Consider the following 22,088-nt stretch of genomic DNA (forward strand, 5'->3'; position numbering starts at 1 on the left):
CCGGGAACGGAGGAGGATGAGAGTGGTGCTCTGAGGAACCTCCTGTGGTCGAGCTGGGGGGAGCTGCTGGGGGTTGTGGCAGGAGCAGAAAGCAGGGCCTTGCTCCTGAGGGAGACTGGAGCAGGGGAGCTGTCCGATCAGGCTTACTGTTCAGACAGGTCTGTGTGGCCCTAGGGGGCAGGATGAAGTCCCGTGGTGGGGGGAAGTACAAGGACTGACTAGTCTGCTTGCCAGGCAGGACATAGTAATTGTGGTTGTTGAGTCGGTGGGTCTGCTTTTTGGGAGGATCCATCTGGTGCTGTGTGGAGGCCAGAAGGCGGTGGAGACTGGAGGCCTGTGAACAGGCCATGGAAGCAGCGTGGGGCCCAGCAAGCCGAGGCATGGGGTCCCCCGTGCACACCAGGGCAGTGGGGTAGGCTGAGAGCTTCAGGGCATTGAATTCCTGTACTTGGCTCCCGGGGGGAGGGAGGAAACCCAGGTCAAGTGTGTCAGTGGGAGCTGTGGTCCAATTGCCTGGAAGGAGTCCTGACCCAGGAGAGCTCATCCTAACTCCCAGCTATGTGACTCTGCACCAGCCTTTCCTTCTATGTGCCTCAGTCTCCCCATCAATTCAGGGATTGGGCGAAGTGGCCTCTCCTCCTTTGACCAGCAGGTCTGTGGCATGGCTGGCCCAGGAGGAGGGACACAGAGCAAATGGTGTAGCCAGCCGAGGCCTAATCTGGGATTATCAGATCTGGCCAGTTCTGCTGTGGTTGGGGGCCAGAGGCTGGCATGGCTTCCTTCTGAGAGGGCACGGCTCTGGCCCCACCTTTGTAGTGGGCTCTGCCCTCCCTGTCAGCTGTTTTGACTCAGACTGCCTGGTGGCCTCAGGACCTGACTCCATCCAGGGCATCTGCTCTCCCTGTGACTGGCTCTGGGAGGAGTGGCCCAGCTCTAGGGCCCCATTGGCTAAACCCTCCAGGGCTGCACCCTCCCCTGCCTCCCAGGCTGGCTGCCTGCCCACCCTGGGATGAGAAGGTGGCCTGGCCTGGCCTGACTTGGGCAGACTGTCTTGGAGCCAAGGAAGGAGTTGGAATCTGAGAGGCCATGTCCCGAGCCACTGGTGCTGCTCTGTTCCCCGCACTGGTGCTACAGCCCAGGGCTCTGCACCCCTCTTTTTGAGAGGAGTTAGGGGATAGCCATAGTGAGGCTTGTCCCACAATTTGCAGGAGGTGGGGAGGTGGAGGCTCAGCACTGCTCAGAGAAGCTCAGTATTTCTTGTCTGACAGGGTGAACCGGCTCCTTAGCTTCCTCTTTAGAAATCTCAGCTGGACATGCTGGAACCCTGCAGGGTTAGACCCCAGAATCCTGGGACCAGGGGATACCCTGGGGATTGTCAATCTCCCACGGCCCCTGCCCACCTTATGAGTGATGGATGAGGCTCAGGAGGAGAGGGGACTTGCTCATGATCACATCGCACCTGAGCGACAGGAGTAGGATTTGAACTCAAGCCTGTCTCTGCTTGTCCCTCCGCACATCTTTGATGAGGTCCTATTGCATGCCAGGCTCTTCTAGACATGAGCACTAGAGTAGGAGCTTCTCAAAGGGATTGGCTCGATTCACCTTTGCATTCTTAGTGTGTGGCCCAGGGCCTAGTACAGAAGAGGCGCTTGGTGAGTGAATGAATGAATGAATGAGTGAATGAGGCAAATATCCTGCCTTCAGGCACGTAGAGTCCATTGGGAGGGTAGGGACTCTTTTCATAGAACTCGGAAGAGGAGCCTGGTGGGAGTGGGGAGTGACTGGGTGAGAAGCGGAGAAAGGATTGGAACTAAGGTGTCCTGACTGCTGGTCTAGGGCTCCTCCATCCTCACCTCCGCATCTGTAACAATGGGGTCTGCCTTCCTTGTGAGGATCCAGTAGCAGGGGATGTGAAAATAGGCTTGCGAAGCAGGGACACTGTGTGTGCATGCCCAGAACTGCCCAGAAACTGCACACGTCTGCTCCCTTGCTTCTGCCCACTTACGCTGTGCATCTTGCCTCCCCCCTTTCCCTAGCTTTCTCCAGGCTTCTTTCTGGAATGTTCTGTGCAGAACCCCTGGCTGTGGGAGGGGTTTGGGAAGAGTGTGGGTGAACAGAGTCTGCCTGCCTCCTCCCTCTACACCCGGAAAGGCAGCCACCCGCATCCACATCCGTGCAGGCCCCCAGTGCACACTAGGCTGGAAATGCCTTGGCAGTGGTTACCATGGTGACATTCCTGCTTAGACCACAAGGCCTGTGAGACGCTTGCAAGATCCTGCAAGGCTGGCAGCCTGGCATCTCAAAGGCTTCTACCCAAGCTGAGAACTCCTGGGACAGCTGCCCTCCTCTCTCTCCCCTTGGTGCCCAGCACTGTACCTGGTACCCAGAGGCTCTTGGGAATGAGCTACCTCTCTGGGACCTACAAGCTGTTCTGGGTCAGACAGGCCTGGTTCAAATCCCCCTTCTACCACTCATGAATCAGCAACCTTGAACCAGTCATGTCGGTGTGTTCTGAGTGTATTGAATTAGCTACAGAGCTTCACAGGGTGGTGGTGGGGGAGCTACCTAACGAGTACACCCCCCCAGCACGAGGGCCCTTGCAGCCCTGAGCTGTCACTGCCACCATCTGCAGCAGTGGCAGGGTCAGCATCAAGTTGTGGCACTCTTTGTTGCTGAATCCAGGCTCAGGCCCCTGACTTCCTTCTCATTCAGCCCCAGGAGCCCCTGCAGGCAGTGCGGTGTAATGGGTAGGGCCTCAAGCTGCAGCCAGACCCCTGGGGTCACAGCTAAGCTTTGCCACTTTCTTGGGCCTCAGTTTCCTCATCAGTGAAGTGGGGGATAATAATGAACCTACCTCAAGGGTTTCTTGTGCAGATCAAATTGAATTGGTACATGCAAAGTGCTTAGAAGAGTGTTTGATATTTATTAAGTGCTACGTAAATGTTGGCAGCAGCTGTTATCATTACCACAGTTGGCAATGGCCATGAGAATCGGAACTCATGCCTGCCGCTCCTGTCATTTTTCTCACATGTGTAGGTGTACCTAGCCCTTGCTCACAGTCTGATTAGGGAGAAAGAAGGGATGGCAGGTTGGCGCCACCTTCTCCATCCACCCCATCCAAGGGACTACTAAGCTCTTGCCACCTCTTCTGCCTGAGGACTAACAAAACCTGTGCCCTGGGCAGAAAGTCCACCTCTGCTTCCTGAGTTTGAGGATTTTCTCAGCTGGTTCTCCAGCTGGCAGGTGCTGGAGCCCTGGCCTGGATCACACAGCTGCTCAGAGACTGTCCCGAGCACTCCAAGTCGGTAGAGCTAAGTGCTAAAGACAGATGAGCACCCAGCAGAAGTGTCATCTGAAGAACAAGGTGTTCAGGGAAGGGGCCCTTGGGGGATGAAATAGGAGCTGTTTCTTGAAACACTTTATTGGAACAAATCCTCAGGCTTGCTGGGTAGACTCACCAGTCCTCTGAACGGAAAGAGGAAATCTTTCAAGCATGAAGGTCAATCAGAGGCAAAACTTTAAAATGCTGACCCACAAGCTGAAGCAAGGAGGACTGAATTCTGTGCACAACCCCTCTCCCCTACGTCTCTCTCGGGTCCAAGGTCATGTTAACATGGAGTTATTGGCTAAGAGGAACCTGGGCACAAGTGATATCCAGAGTGCTCCCTGGGCTGGAGGATGGTGGGAGGTGGCCCCGGGGGCTCTCTGTTCTCCCTTCAGCCATCAGGTCTCAGGGGTGGGCAGACCCAGGGGGCCCTGCCGTGAGCTGACCTCTCTGAACCTACCTGGTCCCCAGGGCCTTGCCTCTGTGTTCCCCAGTCGCCAGTCCCGGAAGTCAGCCTCACGCACAGAGTTCAAAGACGGTGCCATGGCTGATGATGAGGGGTACCGGAACCCCACAGAGGTGCAGATGAGCCAGTTGGTGCTACCCTGCCATACCAACCAGCGTGGCGAGCTGAGCATTGGGCAGCTGCTCAAGTGGATCGACACCACGGCCTGCCTGTCCGGTGAGACTGTGTTCGGCACAGCCGTTCTCCCCCCACTGGCCCCACACACCCAGAGGAGAGGCCTCGGTTTTTTGAGATTCTTTTGGGGTGGTCGCTGTCTCCCTGAGCACCACACTCGTTCCTCATCCCAGCCTGCCTGCCTGCAATGCCCTCTCCAATTTTTGAATGCTCAGCTCTGGCCCACCCTCTCCCCCAACCCCCGAGGCTCTGTGTGCCCGTAGGTCCCTGCTGCAGCACAGCGAGGCCGCGAACAGGGCTGCTCCAAGACTGGCTTAGGAGTGAGCAAGCACCCTGCTGTCTGCCTTAAAGAGCTCTCTGCAATGAGTTGAGCTGAATTAAACTAATTTTATTCCTTATGATGTCCTAGTGTCCTCCAAGCCACAGGGAGCTCAAGTCTGATGTGGGGGAGGTGGGACAGACAGGTGACCCAACTTGGGGTGACCCCAAGCACCCTTTTTTGGGGACTGGGAAAGGGAGGTGAAACTGGCGCAGTGAGAGAATGGGCTGCGGGGACAGAGGAGGGATTCTAGAGGGACTGGGGCACGTGGGCAGAGCCCTGATGGTAAGAATGACTCGGGCCTGCAAACAAAGGTGGGTGAAGTTGATGGGGCGGATGGGTGGGCACTCTAGAAGGCTGGGAAGGAGAATGGCTGGTGTGATCACTCATTATTCAACAGCTACCTATGAGTGTCCACTCTGTGCCAGCCTCTCTTCTGGGACTGGGGTACAACTACACACACGGCAGGCAAAAATCCTTGCCCTTAGTAACTTGCAGCTGAACAGAAGGGAGAGATGCTAGACCAGATTCATAAAACAGGACACGGCAACCTTGAAGAAAAGTAAAGAAGGGTGCAGGTGAGGGGGCACGGCCCTAGCTCGGGAGGTCTGACATTTGATCAGAGGTCTGCGTAACGTCTCAGGAGGCTGCTAACGCACGGCTTTCTTCTCCTGATGCCAGCGGAGAGGCATGCTGGCTGTCCCTGCGTCACCGCCTCCATGGACGATGTCTATTTTGAGCACACCATTAGGTAAGTGGCCTCTCCTGCCTCTAGGTACTTCTGGACACCCCAATACAAACCTAGGGATCCCTCCCCTGTCTCTCCTGCCTGGAACCTGATGGCCTTTGCAGATGAAGTGGGGGAAGCCTCTGGGAAGCAAGGACCTACATGCAGGGACTCTGCTGCTAGTTGCCGTGGGGTGGGTTCCCTCAGCCGGGGTGGAGCCAAGGAAGTTGCTTCAAATTTGGAGTTGAATGTTGCTGAGGCAGCATTGTGGGGTGAATGTTGCTGAGGCAGCATTGTGGGGTGCTTCACTTTGGTGAAGTCCAGCTTTTTCTCTGGAAGGGATTAGACTTAACCAGTGAATGCCTTTTTGATCTCAGGCAGTCTCTGTGGGTCACTGGTTGCTGGACTGTAGGGAGTTCTCTAGACGAGGTGCCCTGGCAAAGCCTGAGCCAGAAGCTTGGGTCATTCAATCTTTGCTCACATAGTTTCAGAGATGAGGAGCTCACTGCCTCCCCGTTTTTGTTTTTTTAAATGCCTGTACTGGTTAGAACGCTCTTCCTCACACTGTGTTGAGCTTTGTCTCTGCAGAGCTCTGCTGGGACCCAAGGACCACGCCAAGACCTTAGCCCAGGACAGGCTGTAGGGTCTGCTTACAGTGCCCTTGCCTCCCGGCCTGCTCCTAAGTTCTCCATCAGGGCCGAGGGCTTATTCAGGACTTCCTTGGTGCCCAGAGTGTTGTGGTTAAGGGAAAGGTTCGGCCAGTCCTTATATTCATTCTTCAGTCATTCATCACTACTTGCGCCTTTTCTGATGAGGGCGCATGCTGGGTGTGTGGCACACACAGTCAGCTGGAGTGTGGGCCCTGTGCCCCCGAGCGCCCAGCTGCAGGGAGGCTGACGTAGAAACACGATTTCTGTTCACAGGGTAAGTTCCATGCTCATGAGGATCTCTGACATACAGGTGCTTTGTGATACTTTTTCTAAATACTTTTTGGTTTAGAATAGTTACTGATTTACAAACAGTGGTAGGTAGTACAGCGCATTCCATATACCCCACCTCCAGGTCCTCCATTAAAATTTTACATTCACAGGGTACCTTCGTCACAATTGATGAACCAATATCGATACATTATTTACAGTGCCTTTTTAAATACATTAACTTGTTTAATCCTCAGATAAATGCTATGCGGTCCTGGCTATTAGTATATTCACTTTACAGAACAAGAAACTGAGGAACAGAGAGGTGAAATAACTTGCTTAAGGTCATAGAGCTGGAGGAGGACCCAGGCTAAACTACTACGCAGGCAGCCTGGTCCCAGAGCACTTGCCCTTAACCAGTGGACCACATTTCCTATATGTCTAGGAGTGGGTATAGTGGCATAGAGGGTAATCAAGGGTGGCTTCCTGGAGGAAGTGTTTGAGCTGGCTCCAGTACTGTCAGCACTGTCGGTAGTGACACTGAGGAACTGCAGTGTTATTCTGGGCCATCTCTGAGTCTCTGCTGCCAACACAGATTCTGGGACTCATAGCAGCTAGGGAGAGGGCTGGTGGGGGGATGCACGCCTAATGCGTGGATCTGCTGCGAGACCCAGCAGGGTGAAGGTAAGTCTGGGCAGAGGAGAGTGTAGGCGGAAGGGAAAGCTAGAGAGGATCCTGGGAAGGAGGGCAAGCTGGGGAAGGGCCTGGAACATGGTTGGTGCCCAGGAAAGGCTTTGGCTGCACCTGACGAAAACTGGGGAAGTTTTTTATTTTTTTGGTTTTGCCATTTAAAAATATTTCAAAATGTATCTCTAAGGGGTGAGACCTCTTTTTAAACTTAATCTCAAGACCCCAGCACCCAAACACAATTGGCAGTAATTTCTCACGCACGTCAGATATCCAGTCGGCGCTTACCTGCTCACACCACTGCCTCGTGAGCTTGTCTGTCTTCTGGTTCGCTTCGTTACTTTTGTTGTTCCAGGCAGGATGCAGACAAGGTCGCAGTTGGTTGCTAGTGTTTCTTAAGGTTTTTAAAAAACAATCTGTAGATGTTATCCCTTCCCCCAACACTCTCTTCCCCCACCATCTCTCTCTCTCTCATTTTCTCATTGAAATTTATTTGTTCAGGAAGCCTGGTCACTTGCCTTCTAGAGTTCTCCATCACCTGGATTTTGCTGTTAGCATCGCTGGGTATCATTTAAATGTTCCTCGTTCCCCTGAGAGTAAATTGGTCCTGGAGAAGGGCTTGAATAGGGGTCGGATTTGTTTATGGTAGCTGCCTCTCTGCCAGGTGAACACCTGGATGGGGGTTGGGGCTTGAGGGGACCCCCGAAGAGGCTGGGCAGTGACCCTGGGGAAGGGGCCAGTTTCAGCCTGAGCTGTGGGGTGGAGGGCAGTCAGGAAGGAAGAGGGGCTTGGGCATCCACACGGATGTCTGCTGGGCTTTTGGGGAAGCTAGAGAGGAGGAGGAAGAGGAGGGTGAGGATGAGGGGGTTGGTCGGGTGGGGGTAGAGTCACAGATTTCTTTCTTTTAGCACCACAGAAAAGAAACTTTTATTTTTATTTTGTGGGTAATGGAAGTTTTCTTTTATTTATTTTTTTTATCATGAAAACTTTCAACATTCTAGAGAAGTTGAATAGTGCAATGATCACCATCAGTTAATTCCTGAGATTCAATAATTAGCATTTTGCTAAATTTGCTTTATCTACGGGTAAATAAATAGTCTGTCTCTCTCTCTCTCTCTTTCTCTTTTTGTGGAACCATTTGAAAGTAAGTCATAGACATTATGATACTCATCCCTCCACATATCAGCATGTGTCTCCTAAAAATGACAGTCCCCTGCATGACTGCTAGAACTGTTAAAAAAATGAAAAAAAAAAAAGAGCAAGTAAGCCTAGGGCAGGCTGGGTGGCCCCCCCTGGGACTCTGGCTGTTCATCCGGATGCGGGGCTCATCCCAGAGGGACAGGCCAGAGCAGCCAACAGAGTCAGTCTAGAATCCTGGCCTTGTCACCTTTAGCAGGGTGGGCAAATGTCTTACTCTCTCTGATGTTCAATCTGCCCCTAAACCTACGTGCCACACTTGTTTTGAGGCTCACATGAGGTCAAGTACAGTGCCTGGCACACAGTGGGCATTCTTTAAATGTTTTCATTTTACTCCCCACCCTCTGTTTATAGCCCTTTGCTCTTAGTAGGTATGTAGTAAATGTGGAATGTATGAATCTAGTAGGCTTCTATGTATGGAGGTACCTCCCTGTGCCCTGTGCTAGGCCTTGCCCCAGAGGAGCTTAAGGATTGTAGGGAAGGCAGCAGTCGGTCTGCTGGAAGAAGTGTTAGAAGGGCAAACCTTGCAGAGCTACAGTGGAGCAGGAGGGCTTCCCTGGGAAGGGGACTGGTAGGCAGAGAGCACAAAGAATCTCGAGCATCCATTGGACAAGGGGGAGTCAGGGAGAGGGAGCAGATGAATGAAATCGTGGTGTTCCTCCCAGCCTCAGCTGCCCCCCCTGTAAAAGTGGTGCTAACACTATCTTGCTGCTTACTTTGAGGACTCAGGTGACATCCATATGTGAATATGCTCTGTAAGCTGACATTCTGCTGCCAGTTTACCTCAGAAGAGGCCTTGCAAGTATCGGGGGCCTCCGTTCCTTCCCTCTGTCCCCTGTGGAAGGCTCACCTCCTGCTTTTCTCTCCCAGCGTTGGACAAGTGGTGAATATCAAGGCCAAGGTGAACAGGGCCTTCAACTCCAGCATGGAGGTATGCGGGGCAGGCATTGACTGGGGATGAGAGGGTGCTGGGTGGGCTTCCAACCTCCTCTCCACTCTCAGCCCCCAGCCCAGGCACACTCACACTGGCAAAGCCTTGGTGGAGACAGCAGAGTTCTGGACCAGCTGGCAGGGCTGGGAGGATCTTACCATCCAACACCCCATAACACAGAAGGGAAAAGTGAGGCCCAGGGAGGGAAGGGATTTGCCCCACGTCACCAAGCCACATAGATCCCGCTGTGGGACTTGACTTCTAGCCTCCTGGGTCTTCACGCCTAGCCTCGGACCTGTCTTCAGCAGCCAGGTGGTTGTGGAAGTGCAAGGAGGACAGCTGTTGGGCCTGACCCTGGCGGCCGGGAGCTGGAGCAGGGAGAGCACTGGACTCTGGTCCTTAGTGCACTTCCCACAGACTCTGTTGCCCCATCTGTGAGGTGGGAGCATGACTCCTGTGCCTCAGGGTCGTGGAAGGACTCTTGGTGATACACGGGGCTCTGTGAGCTCTGGAGGAGGGACTCCACCACCCACAAATGTGAGTTTGAGGGGGTTTCACCCAGCTGGCCAGCGGTTACTGAGGGACCACTGAGGCTGAGATAGTGAGCCCTGTCTGTGCCTTCAGGCCCCCCATAAATGCCCAGGTACCCCCACATGTCCTTCCTTTCAGTTCAGCCAACACTTATCTTAAGCTCTTTCATGGACGCAGTCTCATGTTAATTCTCTCAATAGCCTTGTGAGGATGGGTATGATCACCCCCATTTTACAGATAAAGAAACTGAGGCCCAGAGAAGGGAGATGACTTGCCCAAAGTTTCCCAGGGAGCTAAGGGCAGAATCAGAACCTACCCCAGGTCTCTAGCCTCCTAGACTGGGTGGGTCTAGGACACAGGTGACAAACACAAGGCCCGCAGGCCGAATCCGGCCCTCCACCTTGTGTTATCTGGCTCAGCACTGTTTCTACCCAGCGGCAGTGCTGAGCTTCTTGCTCCTACTTAAGGAGTAGTTACATTTATACAGTCCTAAATTACATTTGGCCCTTTGAAGGCAACTGCGAGGCTGATGTGGCCCCTGTGAAAATGAGTTTGACACCCCTGGTAGGAGAAATACTAGCAGAGCCCAGGCCTGGGGTGGGACTTCCTGTCTCCTGAGGTTGTGGGGCTTCAGGTGTGTGACCTCCTTTTCTTCCCTCCTCACTCCTCCACCTACTCTCCCTCTCCAGGTGGGCATCCAGGTGTCCTCCGAGGACCTGTGCTCTGAGAATCAGTGGAGTGTGTGCAAGGCCTTGGCCACCTTTGTGGCCCACCGTGAACTCTCCAAGGTAGGTGGCTACACCTGGCTGCGTGATACTGCTGGGCCACCTGGCCACCGGGCATGGTGGGCCCCGACCAGGGAGGTAAGGCTGAGGTTGGGCAGAGGGGAGGAGGCAGGAGTGTGGCAGGGAATCTGCAGCCCCTAGAGGAAGGCCCATCCCCCACTGCTGCCCCACCCCAGGCGCCCTCCCTCTCTCCTTTTCCCCACCTCTCCCTGTGTGTCTCACATGAGGATTCTTCAGGTCTCACCATTCTCTTTCATGTCCTGAAGTGACCCCCACCCCCATCCCTTGTGCCTTTACCCCAGAAGGGAGCCTGGGGTCATTTGGAGGGTATACATAGTGTATCCGTCAACATGGAGACAGGAAAATGTGGACAAAGGGGGAACAGAGACTTGGAACCATCTAGCAGCTCCAGGCATGAGATGGCGGCTGGGGGGGACAGGCCCTGGCACTATTTCAGGGAACCTGTCCAGAGCATCCCCTATCCCACCCCTGCCCACAGGTGAAGCTGAAGCAGATCACGCCGAGGACAGAGGAGGAGAAGACTGAGCACAGCGTGGCAGCCGAGCGCCGGCGCATGCGGCTGGTCTACACTGACACCATCAAGGACCTCCTGGCCAATTATGTCATTCAGGATGGTGCGTGGCTGAGGATAGGGTGGGCAGCTGGTGTTTCCTCTCTGCCCTGGGCCCCCACTGGGCAGAGGGAGGAAAGGCATTTCCTTGGGATGTCTACCCACTGGTGGCCTGAGGCCTGTCTGGCCCTCTTGCCTCAAGGTCTCCTTCAGTGAAAGGGGAGTGCTTCTCCCCCAGCTCCCAGCAGCTATGAGGAAAAGGCTTTGTCATCCACAAATGCATTTGGGTCTCTAGGATATAGGGTACTTGGGAAGGTTGTATTGAGCTTGAACTTGAAGACTCTAGGATTCTTAAAAAGCATATACATAGGTAGGTAGGTAGGTAGGTAGGTAGATATGAATGGAGGTACATGTGTATAGGCACAGATATGGAGCTAGAGATAGAATAAAAAGCAAGAGTCTCCTACCCCAGAATGCAGGTCCCCTCCAGAGGCACCTACTGTTTCTCATCTTTGGGGATCTTTCCAGAAGCATTCCCTGCATTTTAAGCCCACTATGTATCATATAGCCCCTCTTTTACCCAAAGGGAATATGTGGCCCACACTGTTCTGTATCTTGCCTCTTCCTCCTTAGAAGTGCATCCTAGAGATTGTTCTGTACCAGCACACTCAGGTCTACGGTGGACTGGTGGGATCTGGACAGGTGGAGAGGATGTGGAGTATTTCTTGAAACTCTAAGGAGGCAATTTTAGGACAAGTCAAAGATAGTTCAGCTGCCCAGAGCGGGGAGGTGCGGAACTAGCTAACCCCAATGAAATCAGTGGGCTGTGCTTCTAATTTTGTGTGCCCTATTTATTCTGGGCCTGTGGGCTGTGGCTGGGCAGGTTCAGCTCTCCCTATGGTCGGTCATCAAGGTTCCCTGCAGCCATCCATCTGACTGCAGCCCTCCTAAGTCCCTCCTGTCCTCACAGCCCTTCTGCCCCAGGATCGGTCCAAATGCCCTAGCCTGGCATCCAGGCCCTTGGCTGACTGCTCAGCCTCATCTGGTGCTGTCCCTTACTTGCCCTCTGCTCCCGCTAAGCCAAGGCCTGGTTGCTCCCCGTGACTGTGCCTGTCCTACCATCCTGCCTCCAGACCTTGGCTCAGGCCTGTAACCTCCCCTACTCTCTGCCTCTGGCATCTGTGAGCAGCCCGCAAGCCAAGCAAAATGTTGCCTATTTGATGGGCCCTCCCTGATGAAGTCTTCCTCCCTGGGAGGTGTCACTTCCTTGGGTTCGTTGGGGCATGTCAGCATCTGATTCCCTGACCTCTCCGGCCTCTCCTACTGAGGATACCCTAAGACCATCGACCCTGAGGGATAGGAAATGTCAGGGCAGGGGGAGGGAAGAACTACCCTTTTTGAGAGTGTGCTGCTGAGTTTGGTGCCAGGCACTCTGGAACCGAGATTGCATTTCATCTTCACAGTCCTGTTGGGTTGGGTTTGTCATCTGCCCTTTACGATGGGGAAATTGAGGTTCAAGAGAGGTTACTTGACTAGCCCAAGGTCCTACAGCCTGTATGGGGTGGAACTGAAGTGCAGACCCAGGTGTGTGTTCTGTGCCAGCCTCGTCTCTCTCTGCGGTTTCCTCCTGTTGCTTATGTAGGTCCAGCACTCTGGTGCTGAGGAAATAAAATAATGCGGGTGGGGCAGAGAGGTGGCAGCGGGGGGTGATCCTGGGCTGCCCATGGGGAGGCTCTGCCCTTGGGAAGCTTATTACCTCCCCTCTCTCCCCTTCTGCCCCTCCTTGGTCAGATCTGGAGAGCAGAGACTGCAGCTACGTGGTGCCGGCTGAGAAGACCCGTGTGGAGAGTGTGGAGCTGGTCCTGCCCCCCCATGCCAATCACCAGGGCAACACCTTCGGGGGCCAGATCATGGCCTGGATGGAGAATGTGGCCACCATTGCAGCCAGGTGAGGGGAGAGTGTATTGCCTCTGCCTCTGCCTCCCTTCCTTTCTCCCCTCCTTCCCTTAGCCAGCTCCAGGGTAGAAATCCCAGCTTGGTGTTGGCATTCGAGGCTTCAGAAGCTTGGCTGTTCTGTTAAGGTAACCTGAAACATTCAGACGTAGAGAACCAGAAAACAGTGATTTTCCCTGAGCTGGCCATTCCTCCTTTGACTGAGAAAGCCCTGCATGGGTAGGCAGCTTTCTTTCCCCAGGGCATGCTCTTGGCAGAGCACTCTGCTGCCTCTCCTCCCTCTTCTCTCTCTCTAGGCACATATCTCTCTCCCTCTTTCTCCTAAGCTCCAAGGGCCCTTCTGCTGCCTCTGTAACTTTCTAAATAAACTTTACCTTATAATTTGGGAGAAAAATAAAAACCCTGCATGGATCTCATTTCTTGCCCGTGAAACACCAAGTCCCTGGGCCTGGTATCAGGGCCTCCCGTTGACCCGGCCTTGCAGCTGCCTTCCTGTATCTCACACTCCCTGCACAGCAAGCCATTTGCCCTTCCCCTTCACACCCGCCCTGTTCCCAGTGCCTTTGCTCCTGGTCTGACCCCTACCGTGCCACCCCTTTATTCGCTGTTTGCTAAAATCCTGCCCACCTCTCCATGTAGCCTCTCTGACTATTCCCTTCTTCCTAGAGGTGAAACACTCCTTCCTTCTTTTATAAGCTGTGAGCCTGTCTTTGGCTCATCCTACCCTAAATATCAGGTCATTTTTATAGTTGGGATAACTGACATTCACTAAATGATACTCTTACACCTTCATAACTTTGTACTTGCTATTCCTCCTGCCAGGAGTGCTCTTCCCAACCTATACCCTCCTTAGGCAAATTCTTCCTTACCCTTATCCTTGCTCCAGTGGCCCCTCCTCTGCGTTTCATGGATGGCACACAATGCCTAAGCAATGCCCTTTTAGGCAGCCCAAGCTATGAGTGCAGTAAGATCTCAGAGGGCAGTCAGAATCTGGATAGTCAGGGAAGACTTCCTGGAGGAAGAGCATTTCAGCTGGGCTTTGAGTGACAAGTAGCTTTGGGTAAGGGGAGGGCTTCCAGGTAGAAGGGACAGCAGATGCTAAGATACAAAGGTTGGAAGGAAAATGGGGTAGGGATTACCCTAAGCCCTGCCCTAGGCTTTCTTCTGTCACCTCAAACTCAGCTCCTCTCCAGCCACGCACACAGACCTCAGTATTTTAAGCTCTGGAGTGAGACTTAGTTCTGTTCCTCTGGGAAGAGCAGTCCCTGGGTGGGAGTGGGTGGGCCTGAAGGTGGTTCCTGTGGTTTTGCCTGGGTCTGGGGATGCGGGTAGAGGTAGAGGTTGGCTCAAATCAGTGGCTGAAGCACTAAGGGCATTTCTTCTGTCCCCCCAACGCCCGGCCCCCGCCAGCCGGCTGTGTCATGCCCACCCGACGCTGAAAGCCATTGAGATGTTTCACTTCCGGGGACCGTCCCAGGTTGGGGACCGCCTGGTGCTCAAGGCCATTGTGAACAACGCCTTCAAACACAGGTGAGGGGCTGGGGTGGGCGGGACTGGGGCTCTGGGGGCCGAGGGCTCTTCCTCACCCAAGAAAGGACCCTACTGCAAACCTGCCAGGAACCCTTCCCCCTGCATTTGAGGTCTAAGTCCTGCCCTGCTGCCGCTCCTTTCACCGTCACCAAGATCCTGCCTCAAGGTTCCCTCCACTGGGCCCCGCCAGCCCTGTGTCCCCCGCTGTCCCGGATCGTACCATGTGTTCACTATGTGTCGCTCTCCTGGCTCCTGCCTCCGTGCCTGTCACAGTGGATCACAGGCCACCTCTTGCCAGTGTTCTGTTGTCATCAAACCCTTTCCCACCCTTTGCCTAAAACAAAACTCAATCCCCAGAGCCCTCACCTTTGAAATGAATCCTGACACCCACTACCATGGAAGCTTACTTTAAACAGCTATTTTTTTGGTGGTTTCAAAGATCATAGTGTAGTCGATAAAAGTGAAGGATCTGGAGCTAGGCAGCCTGGGTTCCAGGAGGGCTCCCCTCCTACCAGCTGTGTGATTTTGGGCAAGTTACTTAACTCCTCTGAGCCTCAGTTCACCCCTGGTAAAATGGGGATCATCACAGCTGGCTTATACTTTTAAGGATCCAGTGACGTGTTACTAGTAGAATGCCAGAGAAGAGGTTCAGTGAAGGTCAGCCATTGCCACCACCGCAGCTGCCGCTGTTGTTATTGTTATTACTATTGTTCACAGTCCGACCAGCACACACTCTGCTGCCATGGAAACGGAGCTGTGAGGCCTGGTTTCTAGTCCAGATTCTCTTCCTGACTATTGTGTGACCCTGGGCAAGTTATTGCCCCGTTCGGGTGTTGGTGTTCCCATCTGTGTAACATCTACATTCTGAGATCAAGACCTTCTTCAGTGGGGGGGCTGGTGGGGGCTGCTATTTTATAGTTAATAAAGACAGTCAGGTATACAGAAATAGCAGCCACTGAGCTGTTAGCATGCTACTGGCTGTATAACAAACTTTTTTTCCTAACTAGGCTCTGTACCTCCCTCCACCTCCTTGCTTATGTTCTCCGTAACATATTTTCATAACATGCTATCATTACATATTATATATATGTGTGTATACATATGTTGGTTGCTGCACCCCCATCTGTCAGCCCACAAGGTCATGGACTGGACGGGCTTCTTCATTTCTGTGTCCTCAGTGACTGGCCCAGGGCCAAGTATGCAGTAGGTACTCTGTAAACACTGCTGAAAGGGAACCGTCTGGGTTTCCTGCCAGTGGGGCTGTGATCCAGGAAGAGCTGCAGAAGCACCTGTGTGTGCACGCACCACGTGGGCGCATGTGTGTTGGGGAGGGGGAAGACCTGGCCAGCGTGAGAGCAGCCCTCCCTCCCCCTCAGCATGGAGGTGGGCGTGTGCGTGGAGGCCTACCGCCAGGAGGCTGAGACCCATCGGCGGCATATCAACAGCGCCTTCATGACCTTCGTGGTCCTGGACGCAGATGACCAGCCCCAGAGGCTGCCCTGGATTCGGCCCCAGCCTGGGGTGAGTAGGTGCAGCACCCTGCCCTTCTACCAGCTCCCCTCCCTCTCTGCCCAGGGTAGGGGCGCCTGCCAGCCCCTGATAGGCCCCGAGGCTGACAGACCCAGCCCTGCCCCTTTGCTGGGGCACAGCCAGTGCTGACTGCCCTGGTGTGACCCCCGGAGAGGCCCCTTGTGCCCGGTGGGAAACTTGTTCTGTCTGGAAGAATTCAGATCATGCAGGTGGGCCTGGCTCATGGTGGGTGCGACAGTCAGATGTGGGTCAGAACCAGCTCTGCCCCATTCTAGTGGGTGCCCTCTGTGGGCTTTCAGTCCCCCTCTGTAAAGCAGGTGCTCCTGCAGGCCGGGTCTCTCAGGCTGTGGGGGTCTTTGGGCTATTGACCCTGGGCCTGGCTGAGGCCTGTAGACATGCAGGAAGTGGTGACTGATGAAGATGGTGACAGGAGAGCAAGGACACAGGGATGAGAGTCAGGGCCTCAGTTCAGAGGCCATCCCTTACATAAAGCTCCCTTGTGCCTCCAGTGGGCCAGGCCTGGCTTGCTTGTGGCGGGCCAGGGGGTGACTCTGGAGAAGCCGTTCCCTCTCTCTGGCGAGGTCCCTGCCCTGCCTGCCCACCTGCCTCACAAGGCTGAATATGGGCTGTGAAGTTCCCGCTCCATAGCTGGGTATTGGGCAGTCAAGAGTAGGTGGGGGTGGGGGGAGAAGGGGAGCCCGGCAGACGGGCAGTACAGTGTGCAGGCCCCTTTCAGGCCTTTGCTGTTCAATGCTCATGAGTCCGGACAAGGTGGAAGTAACAGTTACGAGGGCAGGCTCTGAGTCAGGCCCGCAGGGTTCTGTTCCTGGCTCCACTCTCCCCCTGTGACCTTGGGCAAGTCACTTAACCTTTCTGTGCCTCAGTTTCCTCCTCTGTAAAATGAGGATCGTACTAGTCCCAACCTCGGAGGGTTGCTGTAAGACTCAGATGCAATTTCGCATGGAAAGTACTTTAGAATAACACCTGGTACAACAGCAAGTGCTCAATAAATGTTTCTTTTTAAACAATTAAACCATTTTATTTATTGATTTTAGAAAGAAAGAGGAGGGAGAGGGAGAGAGAGACACACTGATCTTGTCATTCCCCCCGTTTGTGCATTCACTTGTTCTTGTATGTGCCCTGACTGAGGATTGAACCCACAACCGTGGTGCATCAGGACGATGCTCCCATTGAGCTACCCAGCAGGGCAATAAATGTGGTTTTTTATAACCCCTGTAAGTATCCTTAGGGACCCCTTTCTACCGAGGGGGAAACTGAGGTCCAGTGAGGGCAGGTGGCATTCCCAGTCACGCAGAGGGTCTGAGAGGAAGCCGGGGCTGGAGCTCAGTGTCCCGGTGTTTCCTGTCCAGGTTGCTTTGACTCCTGCTGCCCCAGTGAGGCCTGAATACCTCAGGGCTGCAGGGCCTCCTTGGACCCTTGGGCCGGGGTGGTTAGACAGTGCCAGGGGTGGGGGGCACGCTGGTTGTCCCACCCGCATCATAGTCTGTCCCTGCTTCTCTTCCCAGGACGGCGAGCGGCGGTACCGAGAGGCCAGCGCCAGGAGGAAGATCCGCCTGGACAGGCGAGTTGGGGCTGGCTTGTGGGAGGGGACGCTGGGTCCAGGGCTGTCCACCCACTCCCCTGGTCTCAGGGATTTGCATTTCTTTGATGCTGCCCCTGTGCTGGGCCCTGGCTGGGCCCTTCGCCTCCACGTAGCCTCATTCCGCAGCTGCCTGACTGGCCCACTGTACAGCGAGGACACTGATAACAGAGGGAGTGTGGCCACGGGCACACACATAGGGATGATTAGCAGAGTGGGAATTTGAACCTGGCCGGGTCTGGCCAATTTTAAATCTTTTGTTCCTTCCATCGACTCTGATGCCCATTTGGCGGAAAGAAAGGCCCTGGAGGAGTGATTGCTCAAGGGGAAAACCCAGGTCTGAGTGACTCTGCTACGGAAGTGCTCCACAAACTTCAAAGAGCTGAGCACACACCAGAGCTCTCCACCCCCGTTTGTTGTTAATAAGAAAAGCTTTTTAATGGAGGGTTATGGGCCAAGCACTGTTCTCAGGACAATCCTACAAGGCAGGTGTGACTACAGATCCCATCTCACAGATGGGGACACTGAGGCATGAGGGTGAAGCCGCTTTAGCTCAGCCAGGGTGTGGGGCACTGAGCCTTCACCGGATGCCAGCATCAGCATCGGCACCCTTCCTCCAGCCCATCCACCTCTGCCCAAGTCTGTGTGATCACACTGCTGTGTTCTGTGTACCCACCCAGTCTCCCCGGGCAGACAGGAGTCTCTCCCACCTGCTGGCACACAGTAGGCATGCAGTGAAGCCTGTCCAAAGAGATGGGTTCCCAAGGGGTCAAGATTGTCATCTTTTCTCTCTTTCAGGAAGTACATCGTGTCCTGTAAGCAGACAGAGATGCCTCTCTCTGTCCCCTGGGACCCTAGCAACCAGGTAAGGCCCTCAGCTCTGAGGGGAGAGTCCTTGGGCCCACTGGGGGCCCCCACCTTCCCTGTTGTCAGAATGGGTTTGGAGGTAGGCTGGAAGAGGACAGGATACTAATGCCTTAAGGTTCATACAGTTAGCAAAGGGCTTTCCTTTGTCCCTGTTTGGCAGGAGGGAGCTGAGGCCCTGGGGAGGAGGTGTGGCTTGTCCAGGCCATTGGCTGAGTCTGGCCAGGCCTGGGCTTCCTTCCTCAAAGCTCAGCACCCACCCTTCTCCACAACCCAAGTTCTTTTCCTCCCCTCAACATGGCCTTGGCGCCGCGCCCTGTGGAAGGGGAGAAGGCGAGGCTTCTCTGTGTGCCCTGTCCAGGTGTACCTGAGCTACAACAATGTCTCCTCCCTGAAGATGCTTGTGGCCAAGGACAACTGGGTGCTGTCCTCAGAGCTCAACCAGGTAGCCAGCCCCACCCACCCACCATTTCTCCTCTGGGTAAGCTGAGGTGGCTGACTGCAAGCAGCAGGAGGTCTCTCAAGTCACTCAGGTCAAAAGGGGATGTGACCCTGAAGCAGTCGCAGTCATGGAAACACACCTGTCCTCACAGGGCCTGCAGCAGAGAGCCCCTGAATCCTTCTGTCCTGCCCACCTGCTCTCTTGCCCCCATCTCCCTTCCCTGCAGCTCTTTGCCCAGCTGCTTCCGCGCTCTCTCTGCTCCTGGTACTGTGAGTCACAGCAGGGATGGGTGGGGGCAGTGGACAAACACAGGCTGAGGGAACACAAGCTCTGCCACTCTTGCCTGTGCTCTAGGACGAGTCACTTACCCACCCATGACATTAGTGGGCTAGTGGGCACCCGGCTCTGAAGAGCTATTCCATTGTTGCCCCAGTCACTGCTTTGTAAGACATGTTTCTGTCCACTTTGCTGAATTCTCCCAACATCTTCCTTCATAGAATGGGACTGAGGCTCAGAGAGGTTGAGTCACTTATCCGCAGTCACACAGCAAGTCAGTGGTGGTCCTGAGCTTCCAGCCCTGGCTTCCAACATCCCAGTCAGCCCGCCCCACCACTGGCCTAGCTTGGGGAGGGGGATGCAGGAATGAAGCTGCCCTCTGTCCCATGCAGGTCCTCCTGTACACTCTGGAGGATGACAAGTACCTCTCCTTCCACATGGAGATGTTGGTGAATGTGGATGTGGCCCATGCCTTCCTGCTGCTCTCAGACCTGCGTCGGAGGCCCGAGTGGGACAAGCATTACCGGTGAGGGCCAGGGCACAGGTGGGGCAGGGTCCCTTCTCAGGCCTGGTGGGGAGGACGGGTCCTCAGGTGTCCTTCTGCTGAGCCCCCTCATCGTGCTCAGCCATAGCTGGCCTTTAGCTGGGGTGGGGTGGGGGACTGTAGTTTTGTGTTAGGTGGGGGTCGGGGTCAGGGTTATTCTGAGCCTTCAGAGAAGGGACTGAGCCTGGAATTGATGTTGAAGACCTGGTCCTGTTTCTGGTCCAACTAGCTGTGTGACCTTGGACAAGTCACTTTCTTTCTGGGCTTTATTTTCCTCCTCTTAAAATGGGTACTTAAGAGGTGGCTCATGGATTTATACTCAGGGATAGATCAGTGATTTTCAGTCTGTGTTTTGTGGAGTTTTACATTCCCAAGAGTTTCAGGTACTGCTTCGGGTGGGGGCTGGGAGGCTGGAAGGGCAAGTGGGACCCCTCTCAGATTCAGGCCAACTGATAGCATGGCCAATTTGCTGAATTTACCATGTGTTCATTCTACATATGGCTATGTATGCAAATGTTATTTTTTTGATGTAGTGAATGACTGAATATAAATATTATTCCTGTGAGTACATTTGTTCCCCCAATTTACTGATTCTTCATATGAATATCTTCTTGTATTTAGTCAAAGAGATATGTTCTTAGGAAAATAGCCAGAATTTCAGTGTTTAATATGGGAATGTTAAGTTGAAAGAGGTATTTTGTCAAATCCCTTTGAAATAATTTTCTGTTATGCCAACACTCTGGGACGTGCCCAGAAGTGCTTGGTCCATGTGTGCACAGTGGGTGTCAGCCACGCGTCTGTGCAAGGAGGTGCCCCGGGTGTGTTGTGTGTCTGTGCACATGTCTACCTGTTCCCGTGTCTGCACCTGTGTATTTGCTTGTGTAAGTATGTGCGTGCACGTGAGCGCATCTGGTCCAGGCCTCCCTGTCTCATAGCCCTTGCTGAGCTGTGTAGGGGCTGAAGTGTCTTCGAAGCAGCCTTGACTCACGGAGCGCTGGGGAAGACCCGCTCTCCTACAAGGAGTCGGTATGGCACTCTCCGACCCTGAGCTCTGGGCCTCCCCACAGGAGCGTGGAGCTAGTGCAGCAGGTGGATGAGGACGACGCCATCTACCACGTCATCAGCTCTGCTCTTGGCAATGACCCCAAGCCTCAGGACTTTGTGATCCTGGCCTCCAGGCGGAAGCCTTGTGACAACGGGTAGGTGCCTGCCTGCTGGGGTAGGAGGTGGGCAGGGAGCCTTTCCCTCCCCAGGGAGGCGGACATCAGCCTAGAGTTGGCTTGATGCTTCCTATTGGCTCTGGGACCCCAGGTGCCACTTGGCTTTTCTGAGCTGTCATGCGTAAGATGGGGTCAGGGAACACACCGCCCCTCTGGTCACTAATGCTCTAAAGCAGGGTAGGCTCCAACCCTGAGGTGGCAAGGCCTCACATGGAGTTTCCTTGGCCTCCATCCTCTGACTACCCCACACTGGCCGAAGCATGGCTCGTCTGCCAGCTGTGCCTTGGTGAGGATGACGGGACAGATGGCCTCAGTCTGCTAGACACAGGCACAGAAAGGTGAAGCATAAAACCCCAAAGCCCACCACTCCTTCCTAAGGGGCTGGCCTAGGAAATCTGCCCTGAAGTCACGCTGGCTCCGGGTGCATGCACTGCCGCTACCGCACAGGTGCCTCCTCTCTCCAGCCCGGCTGGAGCCAGGCCATGCCTTTCAGAGTTTATGTCCTTAGACTCTGGCGTCAGTGCCAAGGGAAGCTCCAGAGCCTGGGTCAGTGCCAGAGGGGGGTTCCAGAGTTGGGCCAGGAAGGAGAAACCCTCATCTTCTCCTTCTCTGCCCCTCCCCACTCTCCTCTACTCCAGGGACCCCTATGTCATTGCACTGAGGTCAGTCACGCTGCCCACGCACCCTGAGACACCCAAATACAGGCGTGGGGAGACCCTCTGCTCAGGCTTCTGCTTCTGGCGCGAGGGGGACCAGATGACTAAGGTGAGGCTCAGGGTCCCCTTTACCTTCACCCCGATCCACCCCAAATCCACATGTACATAGAACTCAGCACTGTCTGGCTCACACAATTCTGGCCTTGGGCCCCCACCTCTGCCCCACAGTGGGCTCTTCCAGCTTGGGGAAGCCTAAGAACATTGGGGGTTAGAAGCAAGCCTTCATTAAGATCTAATCTGTGCAGAGAAGTCCAAGGCCACTGCAGGGTCTTGGGAAAAGCTCTGGACGCTGTGGGCAGAAGGCTTAGGTTCTGATCTAATATTCATCTCACTGACTTACGTGCCCCTTCTTGTCTAGGAAGGCTTTATGTAGTGCTCAGGGTTCATCAACTCAGCTGGGCTGTAAGTGTTGAAAATGTGGGGGAGGGGGCTGAGAGCGAGCGAGGGTGGGTGTTCGCAGCCTGCCTCCCTGGCTCCCAGCTGTTGTTAGGGCCCTGAGACTTGTTCGAGTAATGCCCTTAACGGATGAGTTCCTCAGGACAATCCCTGGGCTTAGTTGTAACCTGTCTCCAAAGCCCTAATAGACCTTCATTTAAACAGGATTCTGTGTTGGGCCCTGGAAACCCAGCCCCTGTCTTCTAGTGTCTCCCAGCTGGCAGGGGAGACCCCTGTGACAGTGCAGTGTGTGGTGACAGGGAAGCTAGGGAAACCTGCTGCGGGAGGTCACACCTGCCAGTCAGGTAGCCTCCTAAGAGCCCAGGCTGCTGCCCTCTGAGCAGCCAA

General features: G+C 54.4%; 1 protein-coding gene across 1 annotated transcript in view; it reads left to right on the forward strand.

Annotated features, from left to right (window-relative positions):
• The window catches only part of ACOT11 (acyl-CoA thioesterase 11), a 41,773-nt gene that overhangs the window by 18,797 nt on the left and 888 nt on the right, over positions 1 to 22,088 (forward strand). The window contains exons 2-15 of the mRNA XM_053920624.2: positions 3,797 to 4,007; positions 4,966 to 5,035; positions 8,683 to 8,743; positions 9,964 to 10,062; positions 10,559 to 10,694; positions 12,422 to 12,578; positions 13,994 to 14,113; positions 15,490 to 15,634; positions 17,170 to 17,229; positions 18,046 to 18,108; positions 18,469 to 18,552; positions 19,218 to 19,351; positions 20,437 to 20,568; positions 21,228 to 21,354. Of these exons, the coding sequence (XP_053776599.1) occupies positions 3,797 to 4,007; positions 4,966 to 5,035; positions 8,683 to 8,743; positions 9,964 to 10,062; positions 10,559 to 10,694; positions 12,422 to 12,578; positions 13,994 to 14,113; positions 15,490 to 15,634; positions 17,170 to 17,229; positions 18,046 to 18,108; positions 18,469 to 18,552; positions 19,218 to 19,351; positions 20,437 to 20,568; positions 21,228 to 21,354 (1,599 nt within the window). The remainder of the gene's footprint in view (positions 1 to 3,796; positions 4,008 to 4,965; positions 5,036 to 8,682; positions 8,744 to 9,963; positions 10,063 to 10,558; positions 10,695 to 12,421; positions 12,579 to 13,993; positions 14,114 to 15,489; positions 15,635 to 17,169; positions 17,230 to 18,045; positions 18,109 to 18,468; positions 18,553 to 19,217; positions 19,352 to 20,436; positions 20,569 to 21,227; positions 21,355 to 22,088) is intronic.

Source organism: Desmodus rotundus, chromosome 3 (genome assembly GCF_022682495.2).
Source record: "Desmodus rotundus isolate HL8 chromosome 3, HLdesRot8A.1, whole genome shotgun sequence".
Classification (NCBI taxonomy): domain Eukaryota; kingdom Metazoa; phylum Chordata; class Mammalia; order Chiroptera; family Phyllostomidae; genus Desmodus; species Desmodus rotundus.